The sequence below is a fragment of the Erpetoichthys calabaricus genome, chromosome 3 (genome assembly GCF_900747795.2).
Source record: "Erpetoichthys calabaricus chromosome 3, fErpCal1.3, whole genome shotgun sequence".
Taxonomy (NCBI): domain Eukaryota; kingdom Metazoa; phylum Chordata; class Cladistia; order Polypteriformes; family Polypteridae; genus Erpetoichthys; species Erpetoichthys calabaricus.
The window spans coordinates 270181463-270202077 of NC_041396.2; the positions used below are offsets into that span (position 1 = coordinate 270181463).

Sequence of the window (20615 nt, forward strand, 5' to 3'; positions counted from 1 at the left end):
AATCACAATAATTGCAAATATTGTATGTACAAGCGTAAGTGTTGCTGTAGACTTTATTTATTTATATATGTATTTTTTATTTTATTGTAATCATTCCATACAAATAGATCAATTTTTACAAAAGATAGGATTAAAAACAAGTCGCCCCCCAACCCTGAGAGAGAGCATGACCAATTGCTGTAGACTTTAAATGCATTGTCACACACTGAATGATAGTCTTTTTTTCAAATCATTTTTAGCAGTTTGACATTTCTTTAGCATTGTCTCCCAAACTTGAGGAGCATTGTGTTTGGTTGTGGGATGGTGGTAGACTTAGGCCGTTGACCCAATGCCCCCCATACCCAAATGCTTTTGCCTGTGATTGCATTTTTTTTTGTTTTGTATCTTTATTTTATTCACTTAGCCCATAACAAAGCATCATTAAGCAAGCAGATAAACACTATATTAATTGAAACAACATAGAATTGGTTGGTTTCTATTATTGGTTTTAAATAAATATCTATAGTAATAATTATATTATTACATTCTCTTTGTTATACATTTTTGCTGCACATATTTAAAACTGTTTTCCAAATAGAAATGCTAATGTAAGATTATGCACTGATGAAGAAATTGAGATTGACTGGTGCTTTCATGTATCTTTTATTAGTGTGAGCTATCTGTATTATATTTATTTTATAATGCAGAAAAATGCAAAATAGTAGCTTGGAATTATTACCTAGGATACCAAGTAAACTGGTTATTCTTGTATGCAAAGTTTTTTCTTTTGTTCTATTTCTAAATACATTTTTGACTTTTATGTTATAGATACTGATTGGCCAAGTGGTGGTGGTGGTGGTAACATCTGAGCATTAGCTTCTACCAAGGATGAGTGAGTTGGAACAGTTGCGCCAAGAGGCAGAGCAACTACGAAATCAGATCAGGGTAAGTACACCCCAGTCTTATTTTGTCTTTTTTTTTTTTTTAATTTAATTTTTTTTTTTTTAATATTTCTTCGGGGTATTTTGTTATTGTTGGCCTTATATATTTTAATGTGTTTTATTAATGGTATCTTGAGTCGGTAAGAAACTGAGGTTTTTTTTTTTTTTTAAATCTTTAATGCCAAATTACAAAACTTTTTCAGTTGACAGTAGGAAAGCTGTGAGTATCTGACTACTGATCCTATATTAGTAAATTCTACAAACTACAAAATTAACCTGATGCTCTTGTCGAGCAAGTTAATAACAAGTAACAATAGCAAGTATAATAAGTAACAGAGTATCCTTAAAGGGAGCTGTGACAAAATAGTTTGTTGCTTGGGCTGAGGCTTTAGTTGTCACGATTGCCCTCTGAGCATTTGAAAATAATTTCTCAAAATTTCTCTTAGTTTATTTAGAAACAGTATTTTCACTTTTTTTTTTAAATCAGGTAAAATATTCTTCTGACGTTGCTTACTTTCTGTTTATTAATGTTTGTGCTAATATTCCTTAGTTATTAAATACCATATTCTTCTGCCACAGGATGCACGGAAAGCATGCGGCGATTCCACATTAACCCAGGTAAGCAATTGTGATCAGACAACTTTATTACCCATGTACTCTGTAGTATTTAATTAGTGCACCAGTACTATATCTGTAATGAAATATTTAGTCAAGACTTTGGCACTGATTTCCATTTAAAATAACCATTACAGGTAGCAAGCTATGTTATATAATTTTTATTGGGCAAATTTTTTTTTTTATTATTTATTGGGAGGAATCTTGGATCATTTTTGTGGGCATAAATTTTCTACTACTTTATGTCCATATATTTGGACATCTTCTCTTTATCTTATCCATAGTTCATCACTTAATTATCCCCCTGGGACAATATTCTCTTCTAACTCAATAATGTTTTGTGTTCCTAGGATTTACTTATGAATCCTTTGAAATTAGTTAAGAGTGAACCAATAGGTGTCTTTGGCAAAACTGATCAAAAAGTCTTGAACTAGTTACATCAAATGACCCCATGATTTTGCCCCCAAATGGTATATGAGGAGTCAGTTACACAATTTTTTTTTTTTTTTTTAAAAAGGGGATTGGTAACCAAAGCTGTGGAGTCAATGGATAAATCCTTCGACTCTGACTCTTTAGTTTCTGGTACTTCTGACTCTGGCTACGACTCTCTGACTCAGGATCCTCTGTATTTAATATGCTAATGTATTTTCCATGTTGATTGAAGGAAGGCAACATACACGTCATTTAACCACAGAACTACTGGCTAGGAAGCTGACTCTCTACCATATTGGCCAGTTTAAACAAAAGGCAAGAACCCCTGAACACACATCATGCCATAGCACACACCTACATCGTCACACTAGTTTACACTCAAATTAACTTGTTAAACACATTATATCTGGAAAAAAAATGAAAAAAACTTTTTGTAATGTACCATAATCCAGATTACAATATGTGAATGTCTTTATTCTTGCATCAGAAAAGTACGTAATTAAGACTATTGTTTGTGAAATGAGACATTTGAACTTGCTGTATTTTTTTTTCATTACAATTTAAATTTATTAGGAGTCAGTCGGTACATTTTTGCCAACTTCGACCCCGACTCCATGTACCCAAAATTGTCTCCGACTCCACAGCCCTGTTGGTAACATAAGCATGTGCAGAGACATTTTATGCTATTTCAAGGTTGCTGATTATGAGTATATTTTTGGTATTTAATCCTTTACAAGTTGTCCTAGTACTCTTAGAGCCACTCCCAGAAGATTAAAAGCAACTAATTTCAAACATAAGCATATGAAATATAATTTTAGACAATTTCAGGGTCAGTAAATACGAATGTTTTGTGTATTTAGGTCTTTACTAGGCGTCTAGCCCTCTATGAACTTCAAGAAGGTGATTAAAGACAAACTTCTGTTACAATCAAGAATATTTACACTTTAAAAGTTTTAAATTTAAGAATATATTTTAATATTTCAAATATCTTATGTTACTATTCTTTTTTTGTATGTACCTCTACCTTATGAAGTAAATCATTACATTTCTTATAAACACCCTGAATAGGGCAGTTTATTTTAATTCAGACTTTTTTTTGTTTTTATGCTTCCGTCCACTGGGTTATCTTCTTAACATTTAGCTAGCACTTTTTGAAGTAGCTGGTGCTTAACTCTGGTTGTCATTCATAGAGACCCGTAAGGCCAAATTTACAAATGTTAATGTAAAGACTTGGTGATTGTGAGATACCTTGTCAAAATAATATTAAAACAGGTCATTTGTCTCATTTAGCAAGAAAATGTAGCATCTTTTTATAATTTTAATATTAAAATCAGATGTTAAAGCATACCTGCCCGCCTGCTTTGACCCAGGTTTTGTAGTGCAGCAGAAATACAATGTGCCAGTTGAGCTCAGAATACACTGATAATGCTGCTAAAATGGCACTTAGGTCTTTCTATTGCATTTGGGGAGCCAGGTGTGTGTTTCACCTTAAAAAAACAAACAAACACAAAAAATCAGGTCAAAGGTTACAGCTATTGGCATGGATAGTTTCCCTTCACTTTAAAGTTGGTGAAATGCATTGTTTCAAAAGCTGCTCTGAATAAAAGCATTTCTGGTTTTACTATTCTTGAAGTGGAAGTGTATCTGCTGTCATCAGTTTCTGAATGATATTAGGCAGATGATAGTTATTGAGAAAACCTGAACATGTGCCACACATTACTCATGGCATTGCTCTTTGAAGCTGCTTAACATCTTTGAGAATAATATAAGAAAACTATCAGCATATTTTTAAATTTTTTTGCATAAAAAGACCTACATTAGTCACATAATTCGGGCCCTATGGAAATCCGTTTTATTGTTTTACCAATTCAATTTTTTTTTTTTTTTTGATTTTCGATTTTGACAGTTTTATTTTTCTTTGATTCAGATTTTTGGGTTTTTGTGGGGTTTCTTTTTTGTTTTTTTTGTTTTTTTAACTGTAAGTAGCAATAGCTACAACAAAACAAACAATAATGAAATGACACTTTACATTCTTTTTGGTGAAACTGCACACTAGCACAACCTAACCTTAATTTGCAGTTCCATTCATCAGGTCAGAGCCCAGATCCTCGATGCTGTATGCTGAGACTGCAGTAGGACAGTGAGTGCCATCCAGAATTGTAAGAACTGTTATTAGTTTGATGCATCCTTCTGAGATGAAGGTTAACTTCAATTTTTGGGTCTAGGATATTACAGCCTGAGTTGATGTGTTCCCAGCCATAAAGAACTTTGTGTAGAGGTGAATATGTTCAGCGAGGTACCCTACTGATTTGAACCATCTATTCCACCTGGTGTTTCCTGCCTCAGGGGTTCCTGGCAGGCTTCTTGAAGAAGGTAGACTTTACCCACATCACTAGTGATGCAGCCTCACTAAGAGTGAAATTCATATTCATTACCTTAAGTTTGGAAAGTATTTGAGCTTGAGGTGCCATGCAAATTTAATGGAATGCTTGCTTATTCTTCCTGAAATAGTAGAGACAAACCAACCCACAGTGAGTTTTTGTGCTTGAGTAGCTAGCTGAAACACTGAAATCACTTAAAAGTTGGACACTGAGTAAAAAATGTAATATGATGAGCAACCTAAAAAATAGTAAACATATGTAAGAGACGTTTCTGTAAAATAACTTTAATTTATACCTTTTGTAAACCGGTGATTTTCTTTGTGATGCTAAATTAATTTGATTACTAGCCGACGCCCACCGTAGCATACACGGTGTAAGAATTGGAGCGGAAAACGGTGAGAAAGGAATTTAGAAATCAAGAAGAAATAAATACTTCTTGAAAGACGCAGTATGCATGTAGAATTTCTGGCCAAGCAGGATTACATGTGAAAGTGATAAATAAATCAGGCTTTCCGAATTTACGTACTATGGCCATGGCTTCCTGATAGTTTTGTTGCATGTATCTTGGACTTCCTGGAAATGTGGACGGTAATATGATCATTTTGCCTACACGTGCGTTGTTATTTTCAGCGTTTGCTTGCAGTGCATCTGAAAGTCCTTTGTATTGTTCCATGCACAGATCTTCTGAGATAGTTGAGATGAGCGCCCTTTGTTTTAATATATGCATCTACGACATACTGTTGGAATTGTTTACCGCTGGAGTGCAAAATACTAAATGTATTCCTCATTGCTAATCTGTACGTGTAAAATTAGCATTGAGTTAGCCTTATTCATTTGGCGGTTCTTTTATCGGGGACATGTTGTAAATCTTTGTGCCAGCCAATGCCTCCGTAAGGTAATAAAAGTGGGTAAACCATAGGATCGCAATTCATATTGAGCGTGGAAATCTGTTTACAGGAGTTGCCTATGGGATAGATGCAAATGTCCCTTTCGGCAGGCTGTTCACCATCTTCTCCAACGAAAATCGCTGCAACATCGGTGTGACATGTAGTGGCATTGTATCGTTGTAAATCCTGCCTAGGGTTTTCCTTGACAACCATTCGTACAGATGCTGTTGGATTGGACTGAGCGATTTCATGCATGTGTTTGTATGATTTATCGAAGAAGTTGATGGTTCTGAGCATGGAATCTAGCTGGAGAAGTAATTTTTTGCTGCATGCAGAGTTTGCTTTATTTTGTAATTGTACTTCAGTAGCTTGTGCTGTGTCAAAAACACACAACTGTCCATATCCTGGAGAGGTACAAGTGTTAGCGTATAGTGGAGAGATTTGGTGATAAATTTGCCCATGTATTTTAAAACGGTATGGTCCGTGGCCAGGAGGTTGAGTTATCTGTGCACCCATGGAAGCAAACGCTAGAGAAGAGTTGTATTCTTGAATGTGTTCACGATAATTTTTAGCTTCTGATGTTTGCTGTGTAAGAAGCTGTTGTAAAGATACAGGTGACTCCTGCAAAGGTGGTAAAGCTACTTTACCGTTGTGGCAGCACTTCGAGTACTTGTTGGATATATTACGCTCAGCAGGCCAGTATAGTGCATGACATGGAAGAGGACGAATAGAAATCGAGAAATGCTGTGTCGGCTGTGTGTGGGCGGGACCAGTTTTGAAGTGGAAGCAGGACGAACCAGAAGAGAAATATATATGAGATCCTCAAGATATTCTACTTTGTTTGTGATAGACTGATGAAAAAACTCATAACTCCTTTATTAGCAGCTGGTCTCTTAACAATAACTGAACTTGGTAACCTTTTTAAAGTCCAGTACTCACCATGCTCACCATATTGCCACATCATCTGATTTTCACACAACCTCAGAAACCATATATTGGTGGAAATTATAAAAAAAAATCTAAGTAAAATAATGTTGAGATATTGGATTATTCTTTTTACAGACATTTTCACTGTTTCAGAATGATTTTGCCAAGTTACAAAAATGAGCTGAATGAATACGTACAAATGGATACCATGAAGGTTTTAACTGTATAATCGACACAAAGAACCATTACTTTTTTTGTTAAGGTAAAACACTAGAATGTAAAAGGTTACTTTAAAGTATTTTGTCTCTGTTGTTAATAGTACAAGCTGGTGTGGTGTGTAGATGTTAAATTCTTTTTGTGGCTGTGAAATATTCCATGGATATTTTTTGCTTAGTGGTTTTGCATGACCCAAATAGAGAAGTTTAATTTTATAATTATTTAGAGAGATTTATTACAGAATTTTGTGAAAGTGTCCTGCCCTTTCCTTGTAAAAGCTTTGTGCATGCTTGTTAGTAGGTTGCCAGTAAGGAAGCCTAATTGAATAGTTTTATTTTGGAAGTGATTTGCAGAGTTTATAAAGTTGAGAAGAATTGTCATGACTGCATGGAATATTGATTTTTTTTTAATTGAATCAATGCAAAGCTGGCATCCTGTAGCCTCCCAACACCTCTGATTTTATCAATGTGGTTGTATGTTGCCACCAAATAAAAATCTTTATTTGATTGTAGCAATGTCAGGAAGAACAATTTGTATTATAAATCAAATGCTAAGTGCTTAGTAATTATATATTTATTAGATTCTAACAGGTATGTCTGCACTTCAAGTTCAGGTTTGTCATTTGTACACAGTAGAATGGAATTTTTACTTTAATGTCTCCTCATAATAGTGACAACAAAGAGGTACCAACAAGAGATTCATGTGAATATTTTTACTGTATATCATTTTTTAGTATTTTAATTTTATTTTAATATAGTTTGTAAAGTATGATGTGTTTATAATTTATACACCATTGCTTAAAAGATGCAAAGAAGACTGCTTTAATGAAGCATAGATGTGACAACGTGGCCCTTCATAAAAATGTGTATCTGTGGATACAAAAAAAGTATTTTATAAATAAGACAGGGTTCTGACATTTTCCTACTTAATCTGCGTGTCCAACCGCTGGAAATTTAGATTTACTCTTATAAAAAAAAATTTTGTGGTAAATTGTGCATTTATTGGTAGGTCAGACACACAAGCATTGAGAGTAGTTGGTTTCACTAAGTAGGCTGTGTATAAAAAAGTCTTTACATGCTCTGAAATGCAATAATTATATACACTTTGGGCTAAATTGTGATTTTTATGAAGTATTTCATCCATCCATCCATTATCCAACCCGCTATATCCTAACTACAGGGTCACGGGGGTCTGCTGGAGCCAATCCCAGCCAACACAGGGCGCAAGGCAGGAAGTGAACCCTGGGCAGGGCACACACACGACCACACACTCACACACACACACATCCACACACCAAGCACACACTAGGGACAATTTCGGATCGCCAGTGCACCTAACCTGCATGTCTTTGGACCGTGGGAGGAAACCGGAGAACCCGGAGGAAACCCACGCAGACACGGGGAGAACATGCAAACTCCACGCAGGGAGGACCTGGGAAGCGAACCCAGGTCTCTTAACTGCGAGGCAGCAGCGCTACCACTGCGCCACCATGCCTCCCTAGTCTTTCTCAATAGTATATTTAATGTAAATGATGAAACATGCTACCCATACAAAAACAACTCACTTCTACAGTATGTTTGCACTTGAGGAGATAACACATAATGTTAACTGCTGCAACACAAGGCAGAGGTTTGAATCTTTGAGTTATATTTGAATTATTAAGGGGTTTTGTAAAATAAATTACTACGGTATGTATTCTAACTTCAAATTAGCATGTGATTGATCTAATAGAAATAATGGAATAACATCTGCATGACCACACAAGTAGTGGATTTAAAAAAAAAAAAAAATTTTTTTTGTGTAGTCTTCCTTTAAGTAGTTCACTAAAACAAAAATGGCTTTAACTCAGTTTTTTTAACTCAGCATAAAGATGGGTTATATATAGTTTTTTTTTTTTTTAATAATTAAAAAGAGCCTCCCACTTTGCCTTTATAACATAGACATCACAAGACAATGGGTGGGTTTATTAAGCAGAGTTTACAAGAGGTTACAGTGGAGATGTACACTGCAAAAAATCAGTGTGAAAAAATAAATAACAAGAAAAAGGTATTAGCATCAAGCAAAATTATCTGCCAATATAGTGAGAAAGTTTAACTTGTTAAATTTTCTAAAAATGAGATTATATATCTTACACATACAAATCTACTCAAGTTATTCTTAAAATAAAAAGAAACAAGATCTATTTCTTTTCAAGATTGTCTGGCTTGTTAAGATTTCATTTTTTGCAGTGTACTTGGAGAATCATGTTCAGTTACTGAGTTTTTCAGTTAGAACAATTACTAGATGAGTAGAGGAAATGGTAATTTCTTGGCAACAGTTTTAAAATGTGCTGAAATGTATTTATTATTGTTACTCTAGATGAAAAGTGCTGATATAGTGGATAGGGTGCAATTGCTTTTACAGATATCCCTTGTTGCACAGTTCTAATATTTGTGTGAAAATAAGTCAGAAAATAAAAAATCAAATATTGAAAAAGTATTTCCTGCTATTTTAAATGAAAAATGTTAGACATCTGTATAGGCATTACTTGATGTCTCCATGATATAAAAACCATTCATTCTCAGTTACCAAATTAGGGACTGGGAATAGTTCTATACGTCAGCCTACGTTTGGGATATGGCAGAGAAGCCGCAATTTTATTTTTTTTATTTCCTTAGCAGTTTTTCTAGATTATACATATCAGAAGCTTTTCTAGCTTATACGTATTTGTGGTCATACATGCAGCCACTTCACAAGCACATCATACCAAAATGAAAAAGGCACAAGACTAGTGGGAGGCAGCTCAAAGCTTTTGGGGCGCCAACAGCAGTATTCTTGTTCAGAGTTGCACTCGCTCTGTGTGACCTTGCAAAATATTTTCAGGTGAATTGTGTTCTACAGTGATAAACAGTTCAGATACTGAATTCCTGGGGGAGAATAAAAACAAAAGCCATTATAGCGAAAAATTAAGAATTAAGTGATGAAGAGCTGTGACACTGGCCAGGTCGTTGGAATTATTCAGCTTTACTGATAAGACCTACTGTCTTTTTTTTTTTTTTTTTTGGGTTTCTCCACAGTACTGAAACTGTTTGATTTAAAGTTGAAGAATCTGAAATATGTTCCAACAGAGGGTGATAGAAACATGACAGGAAAAAAGTTTTTGGGTAGACTGGTGGGTAAAATAAACTTCCATGTCTAATTAATATCATTTTGAAACCAATTGTTTTGCACCGCGTTAAGTATTAACATTGTTCAAGAAGGCTGTTTGGCCCAAGAGATCATGGTCATTGTATCTACTCTTAAATGTATGTGTAAATTTGCACTTAATCACAGGTAGTTTAAAAGATTTCTGGATGAAGTTGACAGATCAGTGTAGTGATGTTAATTGCCATGAGTTCAGGGTGTTCAATTGTTCATGGCAGAAAAGGAAAAAAAAACTGTCTAGGAAATGTTTGATTGTTCGTGAATTTGAAGAAATGCATTTCTGACCTATCATAAGCAACACACCTATGACATCAGCGGTATTTTGCCTTCATTTTTCTAATCAAAATAGTGCCAGTGATGCTGGGATCAGCAGTTCTCATTAAAAGAAACCTTCAGGCTCCTTTTTTGATGCCCTACCAATTACCATTATTCTGTGCAAAACCGCAAAGGAAGGCATTATTAGGAACAATTCAGAAATTACACTGACAACACTCTGCTAAATTTTGGGCATAACAGTTACAGCAGTATAACAAACATCAAGACTAAAGTGTAAGGTTCACTCCTGTTTTAGCAGCACACAAAACAGTTTGGGGAATATCAACCCAGATTAACGGGAAAGATGAAACTCATTTTTAATTTAGATAGCATTGTATTGAGTTTTGAAGTATGGCTACAGCAGTTTAAAAAACAGGTTAATGAAGGGAAACAGTCATTTTCTAGCAGGAATTATCTTGTTTCATATCAACACTGGTATGCTTGGGACGTGTCACACTAATAACAGTTGTCATTATCCAAATACATATGGACAGTATTGAGTATAGGTTTTCTCAGTCTTTTGACAGCAGCCCTAAACAGTACTGGTTGATTATATTAAACTCCATTTAATAGTAAGATAAAAGGATAAGTTTGGTAATTTTCAAACTGAATTTATTTTTTCACAACCGTGGCATACATTAATTTAACACTTGAAATTGTGATGTTAACTGAGATAATTTTTATGAATTTTAATAAATACTGTTCCTGTTCTTGCAGTTTAAAATGAGGCATATGGGATATAGGCATATAGGACATCAGTGCAAACTTATTAAAACATATTGAAACTTATTAGATATGCCCATTTTGAAGAAGCTAAGTTCCAATTTTAGAAAACATGCCTTTCATGTTTCTGAGGTATATTTATAAACACAAAATTAAACAGTTACTCATTCTTGGCTGTATCTTTCCTGGGTTAAGGACATATTGCTTTTCAGATGTATGACCCCTAACAGTGTCATGGATCGAATTTTCATGTTAGTAAGGTAGTAAAACAGTACAAAACCTTGCATATCTATGTTCCTGTCTAGTGTGGTGAAAAATTGTTGTGTAGCATTACTGTTTAAAATTTTGCCTACTAGCATACTGAATAGCTATAAATTGTAGATATGATGCAGAGAGACATGGTAAATCTGCTGCTTCACAGGTCCATCATCATGGGTTTGAATCTCATTCCCAGGTATTGTTTCGTTGGATGTTCCTTTCATATTCTCTAACACAAGCAGGTTAGGTGAAATGACAAGTTCAAATTAATGTGACTGGTAGTGTGAATGGGTTTGTGTGAGATTGGGTATGAAATGAGAAATTATTTGTCTATATCTTGAGAAAAGTCTTTCCCCTGCCAGGGCTCAACAAACCCAAACAACAAGTAGAGTCTGTCTCTATCATGCATACAGCCATTAGCACAAGGGATTATGCATAAAGAACACCAACACACAGTACTGAATGTACTGTTTTGTGCAAAGGATGATTGTAAAATAGGCATTCAGTTAATACTGTGGTTGGGAGAAGTTTCTGTTTACTGCAAAAGCAATTCATTATTAAACAACATTCTCAAACCTGCTTAACCGAAATTCTGGATCACTGAATGGCTGGAGTCCATCACAGCAACCCTGGATAGACTCCAGGCAGTCACAGGGCTCATTTGTGCATACACCTACATTCACCCTCACATGGCACCGCACCAATTTAGAATCACCAGTTAACCTAACCTGCACATCTCTTAGGACGTGGGAGGGCAATAGGAGTACTTGGTAGAAAATTCGCGCAGAGGTAGTGTGAACGTGGAAACAACTCATGGATGACAGAGCCTGATTTGAGCCCAAGACCCTGACTCTGAAATGCAGCACTGCTTACCTCTGAACCACAGCTGTTTTAGTTCATTATTATAGTTTTATTTCCAGTATAAAAGTCAGACTACTTAAGATACTTGAGTCTTTATACAAAGCCAAAAAACGAGTGGAAAATACAACTAAATAAAAAATAAAATTATGAAAACAAAACAGCCTTTTCTTGGCTGGTAAATTTTATTACAGCTATGAATCCAGAATACTTTGTGTATTTTTAAGAAGCGAGTATCATATTCTTTTGAGAGCTGTAAGTACACAGTTTCAGCGTGCAAAATGAAAGCTTTATGCTTCACATGCAGTACAATTTCCTTAGTCTAAACAGCTAAACTTAAATCTTCCTTTTTAACCCCAAGGAAACATAACAGGTTAATCTGGCAATGGACATTAAGCATATATTGGCATTGTGAAACAAATGCATACTTTTGCTTTTCAAAATCAATGCAGTTACTTAAAGAATATGTAAATGGTTAAAAAAATATTGTGAAAATGTTACAGGAGTGGTTTTCTTGTAGGTTAATATCTCATATAGAGATACAAATATAGCCCTCAGAATTAACCCACATTTTAATTTTTTTTACATACTAGGGGGCTTTGCCTCCTGCTCGCTTTGCTCGCCAACCCCCGTTTTTGTTTTTCCGGATACACACTTAAGTTTTTTTTTCTTTGAATTGTTGCTATTTCATTAGTTTCCCTTTTATTTCTGAGCTTCTGTAAAAACAATATTTGGAATCTTGTGGAGTCCCAATGTACTGAATCATTTTAATGAGGTCAGTGAGACGTGTGTTTAATGACTTTGTATCATAATTCAGGATAGGTTTCTCTGTTTGGAATTTCAGCACAGACCAAACGATCCACATCATCAGCAGTTAATAATTTTTTTTGCAAAGTAACCAATAAATGCATGTGAGGTAAACTCCGTTTTTTTGAAATTCTCTTGACTTAAATTAAACTGCAAAGCCTTACAATATTTACATACTTCTGATATATCACCTATGTCCATATATTCGATCTCTATTCGCCTTTTCGTTATTTCTCCAAACAATAATTTCTCTTTCTTTGCGCTAATGTGACATTTACTTTCTTTGTTTTGACACTGTTTTTTCTGCTTTCATATTCTGTATCATGCTCTGCATGTGTTTCGCGCGCCTACTTTTTTTTTTTTTTTTTTTAGGCTTTTGAATTCCAGTTTTCATTATCTCTAACCTGCTCTGCATGTGTTTGGCCCCCTTGTTTTTTAACCTCTTTATGATGTTTTACTTTGTTTTCTACTCTCTTATTTCTGCCCTCGCTTTAACCTGCTTTTGTTTCAATGACACCTGGTCCGTGGTGATGTTTTTTCTTTTTTTGAGTAATAATTTCCGTTTGTTTGTGGTACTGCAATCTTTTTTTTTTTTTTTTTTTTTATACTTTCTGATTTTCCTACTTTCATATTCTTTAACTTTCTCCACATATGTATTGCACCATTTTTTTTTTTTTTTTTGAGCCTTTCGAATTCCATTGCTTTCATAATCTCTAACCTACTCTGCATGTGTATAGCGCCAGCGTCTAGATTGGACGAGCTTTTTTTTCAGTTCCACTTTCCTTATTTTCTGAATTTGCACCTAGATTATTCTTTTTCTTTTTTGTCTCTCCAGTGCTTTTGAGTCTCTTTTCTCTGCGCTGGTTCTTTCTTTGCTTAGTCGTCTACGTTTCATGTATAACATATTGTCCTTATATGCTTTATTTGCGCTGAGCGCCCTGGATCTGTGTGTGCTCAAAGCCAAAACACGACTAAGTGTGTTGCTGCCTGTGCTCTTACAAGTAAGCCCGCGATTCGCTAGCGAATCGGAAATCCAAGAATGGCAATCAGTGTCTGTTCCGTCCGATATCTGCATGGATGACATATCATGGAGGGTGGGTGCGTCTGGGGAAATGTCATTTAATTACATAAGCATATCTGTAGTAAAGCGGTTTCGTTTTGTTTAGACGTGATTCCGTTGCCTTTGCTGACACCGACTGCTGGCAGAGTGGAGCACAGCAAGTTTAGTTTACAGGTTGTGGTGTTTGTCTGCCAGCCACTGAGTCTGGGAAGCCGCGGGGTTAGAGTCTGTGACCGTTATGTGATCTATATTACTGGCACAGTGGATTAGAGCAAGTGTAGCTCACAGGTTGTGTTGTTTGGGCGCCACCTACTGACTCTGGGAAGCCACTGCATTTTGGGAAGCCGCTGCGTTTCACTCTGGGGCGGGCGCCACGGCTATTACGTTGTGTTATTTGGGCTCCACCTAGTGACTCTGGGAAGCCGCTGCGTTTTGGGAAGTCGCTGCGTTTGACTCTGGACGCCAAACTGAATGACCGTTATGTGATCTACATTACTGGCACAGTGGATTAGAGCAAGTCTAGTTTACAGGTTGTGTTGTTTGGGTGCCACCTACTGACTCTGGGAATCTGCCGCGTTTTGGGAAGCCACTGCGTTTGACTGTACAGATTGTGTTGTTTGGGCGCCACCTACTGACTCTGAGAAGTCACCGTGTTTTAGAAAGCCACTGCGTTTGACTCTGGACTCTGGGGCGGGCGCCAAGGCCGCAGTGCACATGCGTCTGCCGTGCATATATTAACTGTGGTTTAGTAAGATAGATTTGGTTGTAAGTAGGGCGTGTCTTGCAAGAATCTCATGTTCTACGTCATGCCAAGGCAGTCCTGGGTCAATCTCTTGGCACAAAGTCTCATATTTAAGGTCCCCGTGAGACGCTCCGTGGCCAATCTCTTTAGTCTCGCGGGTCTTTTAAGTGTCTTCCGTGATCTTAACGTGAAGTTCACGTCTCGACGCCCCACTGTTTCTCTGCAGGATTTTTTTTTATAATGGAGAGAAAACATTAGAATATCAATTGTTGATTTAGGTAGTAGCTCTAATGCAAGCAAGTACATATGCAATTTAACACTAGAATTACCAGAGCCTACGAAAAAACTCGTAAATCCGTCCCACCTTAAATCGCGTCTTAAATCCGTTTGCACCTCTCCGCCAGAGTCCTTTGTCATCTAAATGTGCTGATAAACAAAAGCTACTAGCAGCCAGCTATTCCATCCCCCCACCGACTTAGAACGAATTTCTCCTAGCTCATGGCTTGCCTTGATTTGATTTTCTGGGATTGAAGTGGAGTTTTAGAGTAGAAATAATATAGTGTTATTTCATGCAAGTGCTGTTGCTGAATCTTAGTTTTTCAATAATGAAGTTATGTCATCATGATTGTATGAATAATATGAAGTATTAAAGTACTAAAAATGAGCAGTTGAAGCACCTTTGTGGAAAAAAATTCCTTTGAAAATCCACAAATATTAGTTCTTTCAGTAAGTTGTGTAAAGTAACAAAGTACTTCACTCCATTTAATGTAACTCACCAAGGAAAACACTAAAAATCTTATTATTAGTAACTAGCTGCGTGTGGTCTTCGGGACAAAAACCAACCCAAAGACGCCCCCTAGGAGTTTTATTATATTTGTGAACTTGGAGAGGCATCAACTAATGCTTACCCAGTACAGAGGACATGGACCCACCTTGTGCTTGCTGCCCTACTGGTTTTCGTAAGAAGGCACTGGCAATACTATATCTTATCACTGGCATACAAGTCCAGTTAATCTTTGTCTCAAGAAAATACCTCCAGATAGACAATGTTTTTAGTGAAAACTTCAAGCCTTGCCCACCATTGCTGAGGTTTTACACTTACACGGTTGAGTTGCGGCAATTGCTTTGTTTCAATGTTGTCTCTTCATCTGTGTCATTAGCACTAATGATGAAAAAATTTTAAACGTCCATGCACACGCCATCTAGTGGCTGTGGTTGAACATGCTCCATACATGCACACAGGTCTTTGATTTATGTATGTCTAATAGGAAATCTGCTGGCAGCCTTTTAAAGATTTATACATTCTACAAAACTGCTAAGCAAGAGTACTGATCTGCCAAAATGCAAAGTTAATGTTGCACCTGGTAGTCTAGAGCAGTCAAGCATCAATCACCATTAGTAGGTTAATGTAAGAACATTGCAATAGCAGATACTTCACAGATAGGTGGTTGAATGTCTTAGTAAAAGAGCATGTTGCTCATTGTTTACATGTAAGAGTTTTGTTCAAAAGGTTATACTGTTCACTGCTTGTAATGTGAAAATTAAAAACTAGTGAATGTGAAGATCATTTAGCATGTGTTGGAAAACACTGCCACTCTTACCTGTTGTGTTAAAACAATTGTACATGTCCAGTAAATATCAAAATTGCATGAAACACAAGCTATTAATGTCCTGAGTTTTAAAATTTGTAGCATTTTAATCAGCCTTCCCTTTAGAATTGTTTTTGGCAACCTGGAAGTCTTTTAAAACCCAACATGACTCTTGGGTGTCATCTAGTGGTATCGAGTCACACAGATAATCTTGCAGTACATTTTTGGATGGCAACAATATTTCAGATGAAATTTCTCTATCTTTATATACAGATCGAAAGAATAATTGTAGTAGTTTCAAACTGATTTTTTCCTTTCATCAAGAATGTAAAAACCAAATGGCGAATTATACACTCCTGTTTATTCAAGCTCCTCCTTTTTTTTTATTTCACAAGAAGCATAACATTATAGTATTAGGGTTCCCTACGATGTGAACAAGCTGCATTATTTTATTCTACACTTCAGTTTCAAACCCAGCACACAGTAAACTAAACTAAGTAAAGTGTAATATAGTTTAACATAAAATTGGACAAATTTAGTAATCGTTCTGCAAGATAGTGGCGATATGTTGAATGTTGATTAGTGCATGCAAGGAAGAACTTCACTTGTTATATCTGACAATATTAACCTGATAAACCTTTAACTATATGGATGCTTGCAACAAAAACAAAATAATTTGAACACTAAAATAACATGTGATACGTGCCCTGATTGCTATAAGTAATGCAGTTAGAATCAGGGACAACTCTAGGTTAACTCCCCACCCCATTATGATCAGAACACAACAGTATAGATAATGCTTGCAGTGGAATACCAGAAAAGGTCTATCAATGGATTTGTCATTGCTCAAGTTATATGTAGGACATGGTTCTGGTCCATTAAAATATTACTTGATCAGAGCAGAAATGGAACCAAAAGCCACCCCAGAACACATTTGTTAAAAAGAACTGAGAATTGCCAGGCCATGCATGCAACGGAGTCTAGCAATGTGCTTCAGTTCCCAAACAGAAAAATCACAAATCGGTTTCTTGGAATGTAGGAATTTTATCTTGGCCTTTTTTTTTTTTTTTATTTAGTAGGGTGTTTATTTTGATTAATTGGTGACTGTCATTAATTAAGAAGTGATTCAACCGTTTTTTTTTTTTATTTGCAGCATACATTCAAAACTATGAGCTTTGTTCTGACACTGTAATATCTGCTTAGGGATACAACTCAGGGGTTCTTACAGACTTAACTAATTACTATCTTTCTGAAGTACCATTTTGTTATAACTGTAGTTTTTCTTTTGTTTTTTTTATTATTTAAATCAAAACCCATTTTCTCACATATTTGAATGGTAAATGTTTGTGTATATCTTATTTGAAACATTTCTAGTGCTCTTACATGTAGTACAATCATTGATATATGGCCCCTTTTATTTGTTTACCAGATCACAGCAGGCTTGGACCCTGTTGGCAGAATCCAGATGCGAACACGTCGCACACTGAGAGGTCATCTTGCCAAAATATATGCCATGCATTGGGGATCTGATTCCAGGTAACAAAAGCACCATAAAAAGAATGCAACAATGTTCTGAAAAAGACAGGTTGCTTGCTACTTTGGAGAATAAGTGTGATAATATAAAACAGCAACTACTTTTTCTACCTTTCATGATTTAACACCCGAGTAGATTTTTCATCTTAAAACACGTGAGTGCATGTGTATTTATGTATGTATGTATGTATGTATGTATGTATGTATGTGTGTGTGTGTGTGTGTGTGCCTTTATACATGTGCACACAGAAATTGTCAGACATAATTTGTTTAATGCACTTGAAGCAGTGCATTTCTCATTGCAATGTGTGTTCTGAAAATATTTTGTTGTTCAGTTGATACTGCATGGGAATTTTGTTAATAACAAGTAACAGTTCAAAAATATGTGAACTTTGCTGAGCAGCTGAGAGTTTTTGAAGAATTTTTTTTTGTCATAATACCTTCCTACAGTCAACATGCTCAGCTGGTTCAGTCCATTATTCTTGAAAAAAGTTATTCATTTGGACAAAATTTTGCTGAATCTTTGATTTAATTTGTTGCAATAAATGTGTCTTTAGTATATGCTGTTAATTTTCTGTGTTCTATGATTGTGTGGTGGATGAAGGTCATATGTAAGTTTAAATTATAGATGAAAATACTGAGTATTTCGAAAATTGCAAGAACCATGTGTGCCAGATGGCTGATTATGGCTGTGCTGCAATATCTGATTAATTTTGATTGGCCTGAATCCTCTAGCACGTTGCTATTCCTTTGACATTAATATTACATCTTTTAAGCTTTCCTTTAGGAATCTTTATGGAAAATGTTTTCTATTTTTGTTTTGTCCTTTAGAAATTGCTTCCAGGTGAAATGAACACACTGGTAGCACACATCATGTATAACATTGAAGCTGTCCTTTTTAAAAGTGTGATGAAAGTCCTTTTATTTTTGTCATTCAGTGAGTTCTTCAGCCTGAAGTAAAAGAAACAAAAATTATGGTTAGTGCACAGATGTAACAAAGCAGTATTTCTGCATATATCACATATGCATTTCAAAATGTGTTCATTATTAAAGGACATATCCATTCTAATGACAGCATCTTATAGCATCAAGTGTATTTTTAGCTCAAGACATGATCCTCCATGTAAGTGCTCAGTTTAAGGAACTGTCTAATGCCTGGTTGAGGTAGGCAAGTAGGAATATAGTGTTCTACTGTACTTTGGCCCAGATGAAGCATTGAGCAGACCTTTATTACCCTAATATCTTCAGAATTGTAAGTTGGTTTTTTCGTGTTATTTTTTTATTAAATCATCATGCTGAGAACCATTGTACCAGGATTAAAAAAAAATCATAGTTCCTTGCTATGTATTTAGTAGCAGCAATCTGATCTCTCAGTTACAGTTGGTGATATAACATTAAAATTTATATGATTACTCACCAGAAAATACAAATTTTGACAACCACTTGAGAGAAAGCAAACCATCTATTTTTAGCCAACAGTCACAGTGAAAAGAAGCAGTCTTAGTCTTTTTTAACCTGTAGTCGTGCTCTGTCACACTTGTATGTGTGAGAAGTATTTCCCAATCTGGATTTCTTCTAGCTCAAACTTGTAATAGTGACAGTCTCATTCTGAACATAATAGTTTTCTTAGCATAACAGAATCAAGAGATTGAATGTATGTTTTATGCTTCATTGTGATCTTATCAATAATTTACAGATATGTCATTAGCCAATCATTATTGGCAAGTGGCTTTACTCGGTTTCTTTTACACACAATTCTTGTGGTCCCATGGTTGCACAATATGAAAACACTCATATTGCCAAGTCTGTGATCCATCTGTATGTGATAAATCAATCTTCAAGCACTTATTGAGGTACAAGGAAGAGAGAGCCATACCTGCTGTCATTTTCCAGAAAAAGCACAGAGCCAAGCTATAATTATTTTCCCCCAATTGATGAAAAAGCAGTTCTTTTTTTGTTGGATAGGTGGATGTTATCAGTGACTTGTAAACTGAATGTTTCATACTCTCTTCTATCATTGTAAATGCCAAATAAATCCAAAAGCTTCCCTCAAGCATGGGATGATCATTTATCCATGACTTATAAGTAGATAGTCTTGAATTGTAACATCTCAATAGTGATACTTTCCAACTCGTCTTAGCATGCCATTACATTGTCATTTTTAATTGATAGAAATTGCCTAAGTTGCGTCCTCCAGAGACGATCACCTAGCTGCGATTAAAACTGCAAAATGTTGCCCAGCAAAACTAAGTCGTTTTTATGACTTTAAAACACACAATCAATACATAAATACACCTTTTGATACTCCATCACCCTGTTCAAAAAAAGATGTGAATTTTTTTTGTTTTGTCAATTTTTGCAAAACAGATAAATGAAACAAACAGACTTTTTGGAAATGTTCAAGTTTACAATTTCATAGGTCGCAAGTGTGTTAATTTTTTTTTTTGTTTTTTTTTAGGCTGCTAGTAAGTGCTTCTCAAGATGGGAAATTAATCATATGGGACAGCTATACCACCAACAAGGTAACACAATTTGTATTTTACTCTCTTGTTTTTCTGCATTAGAACCAACTTTTAGCTTTTTAGGTTTATTGTAGTTCACACAATGAAAGTGCAGCCATATGTTTTTTTTTTTTTTTTTAACACATTAGTCTTCCTTTCTATAACCAAAATGTCCTACCACAGACTTGTACCAATGGACAATATCATTGACAGTCAATGACTGTTTACTTACATCACATCACCAATGGATGTTACTTTACCAATGATGTGAACCATTTGCTTAAACATATCATAAATGCCTTGTTTACACCTGGCACTTGTATCACTTATACATAGATATGCCGTACACACTTTGGAGTTGGAAGTTTTTGTTACAACTGCAGTTACATTTTCCCTTAAAAAATGCAAATTATGTAGTAATCTGACAACTTCTTCAGTTTTGTGGATCAACATGGTAGATGCACCAAAGTTTTGTACATGTAATCAATTTTTATTGATATTAAAGACCAATAGAATGGTATGTTGCAGTTGTTACAACTTTCATGAAAGCCAAAAGTGTGCTGTAGTTAGTTTAGATGCATGAACAGATTCAAAACTGGTGAGTAAAGTCCTGCTTGTGTTGTTCAGTAATCATGACTTCCGGTCCAGTCTCCACATGCATTGCATGA

The 20615-nt window shown here is 35.6% G+C and overlaps 1 protein-coding gene across 3 annotated transcripts in view; it reads left to right on the plus strand.

The window, feature by feature from the left end:
- The window catches only part of LOC114648927 (guanine nucleotide-binding protein G(I)/G(S)/G(T) subunit beta-2), a 214817-nt gene that overhangs the window by 163479 nt on the left and 30723 nt on the right, over positions 1–20615 (plus strand). For all 3 annotated transcript variants that reach the window (XM_051925125.1, XM_028798272.2, XM_051925124.1), the window contains exons 2-5: positions 808–924; positions 1500–1538; positions 17343–17449; positions 19905–19968. In XM_051925125.1, coding sequence (XP_051781085.1) covers positions 868–924; positions 1500–1538; positions 17343–17449; positions 19905–19968 — 267 coding nt within the window. In that variant the 5' untranslated portion in view covers positions 808–867. The remainder of the gene's footprint in view (positions 1–807; positions 925–1499; positions 1539–17342; positions 17450–19904; positions 19969–20615) is intronic.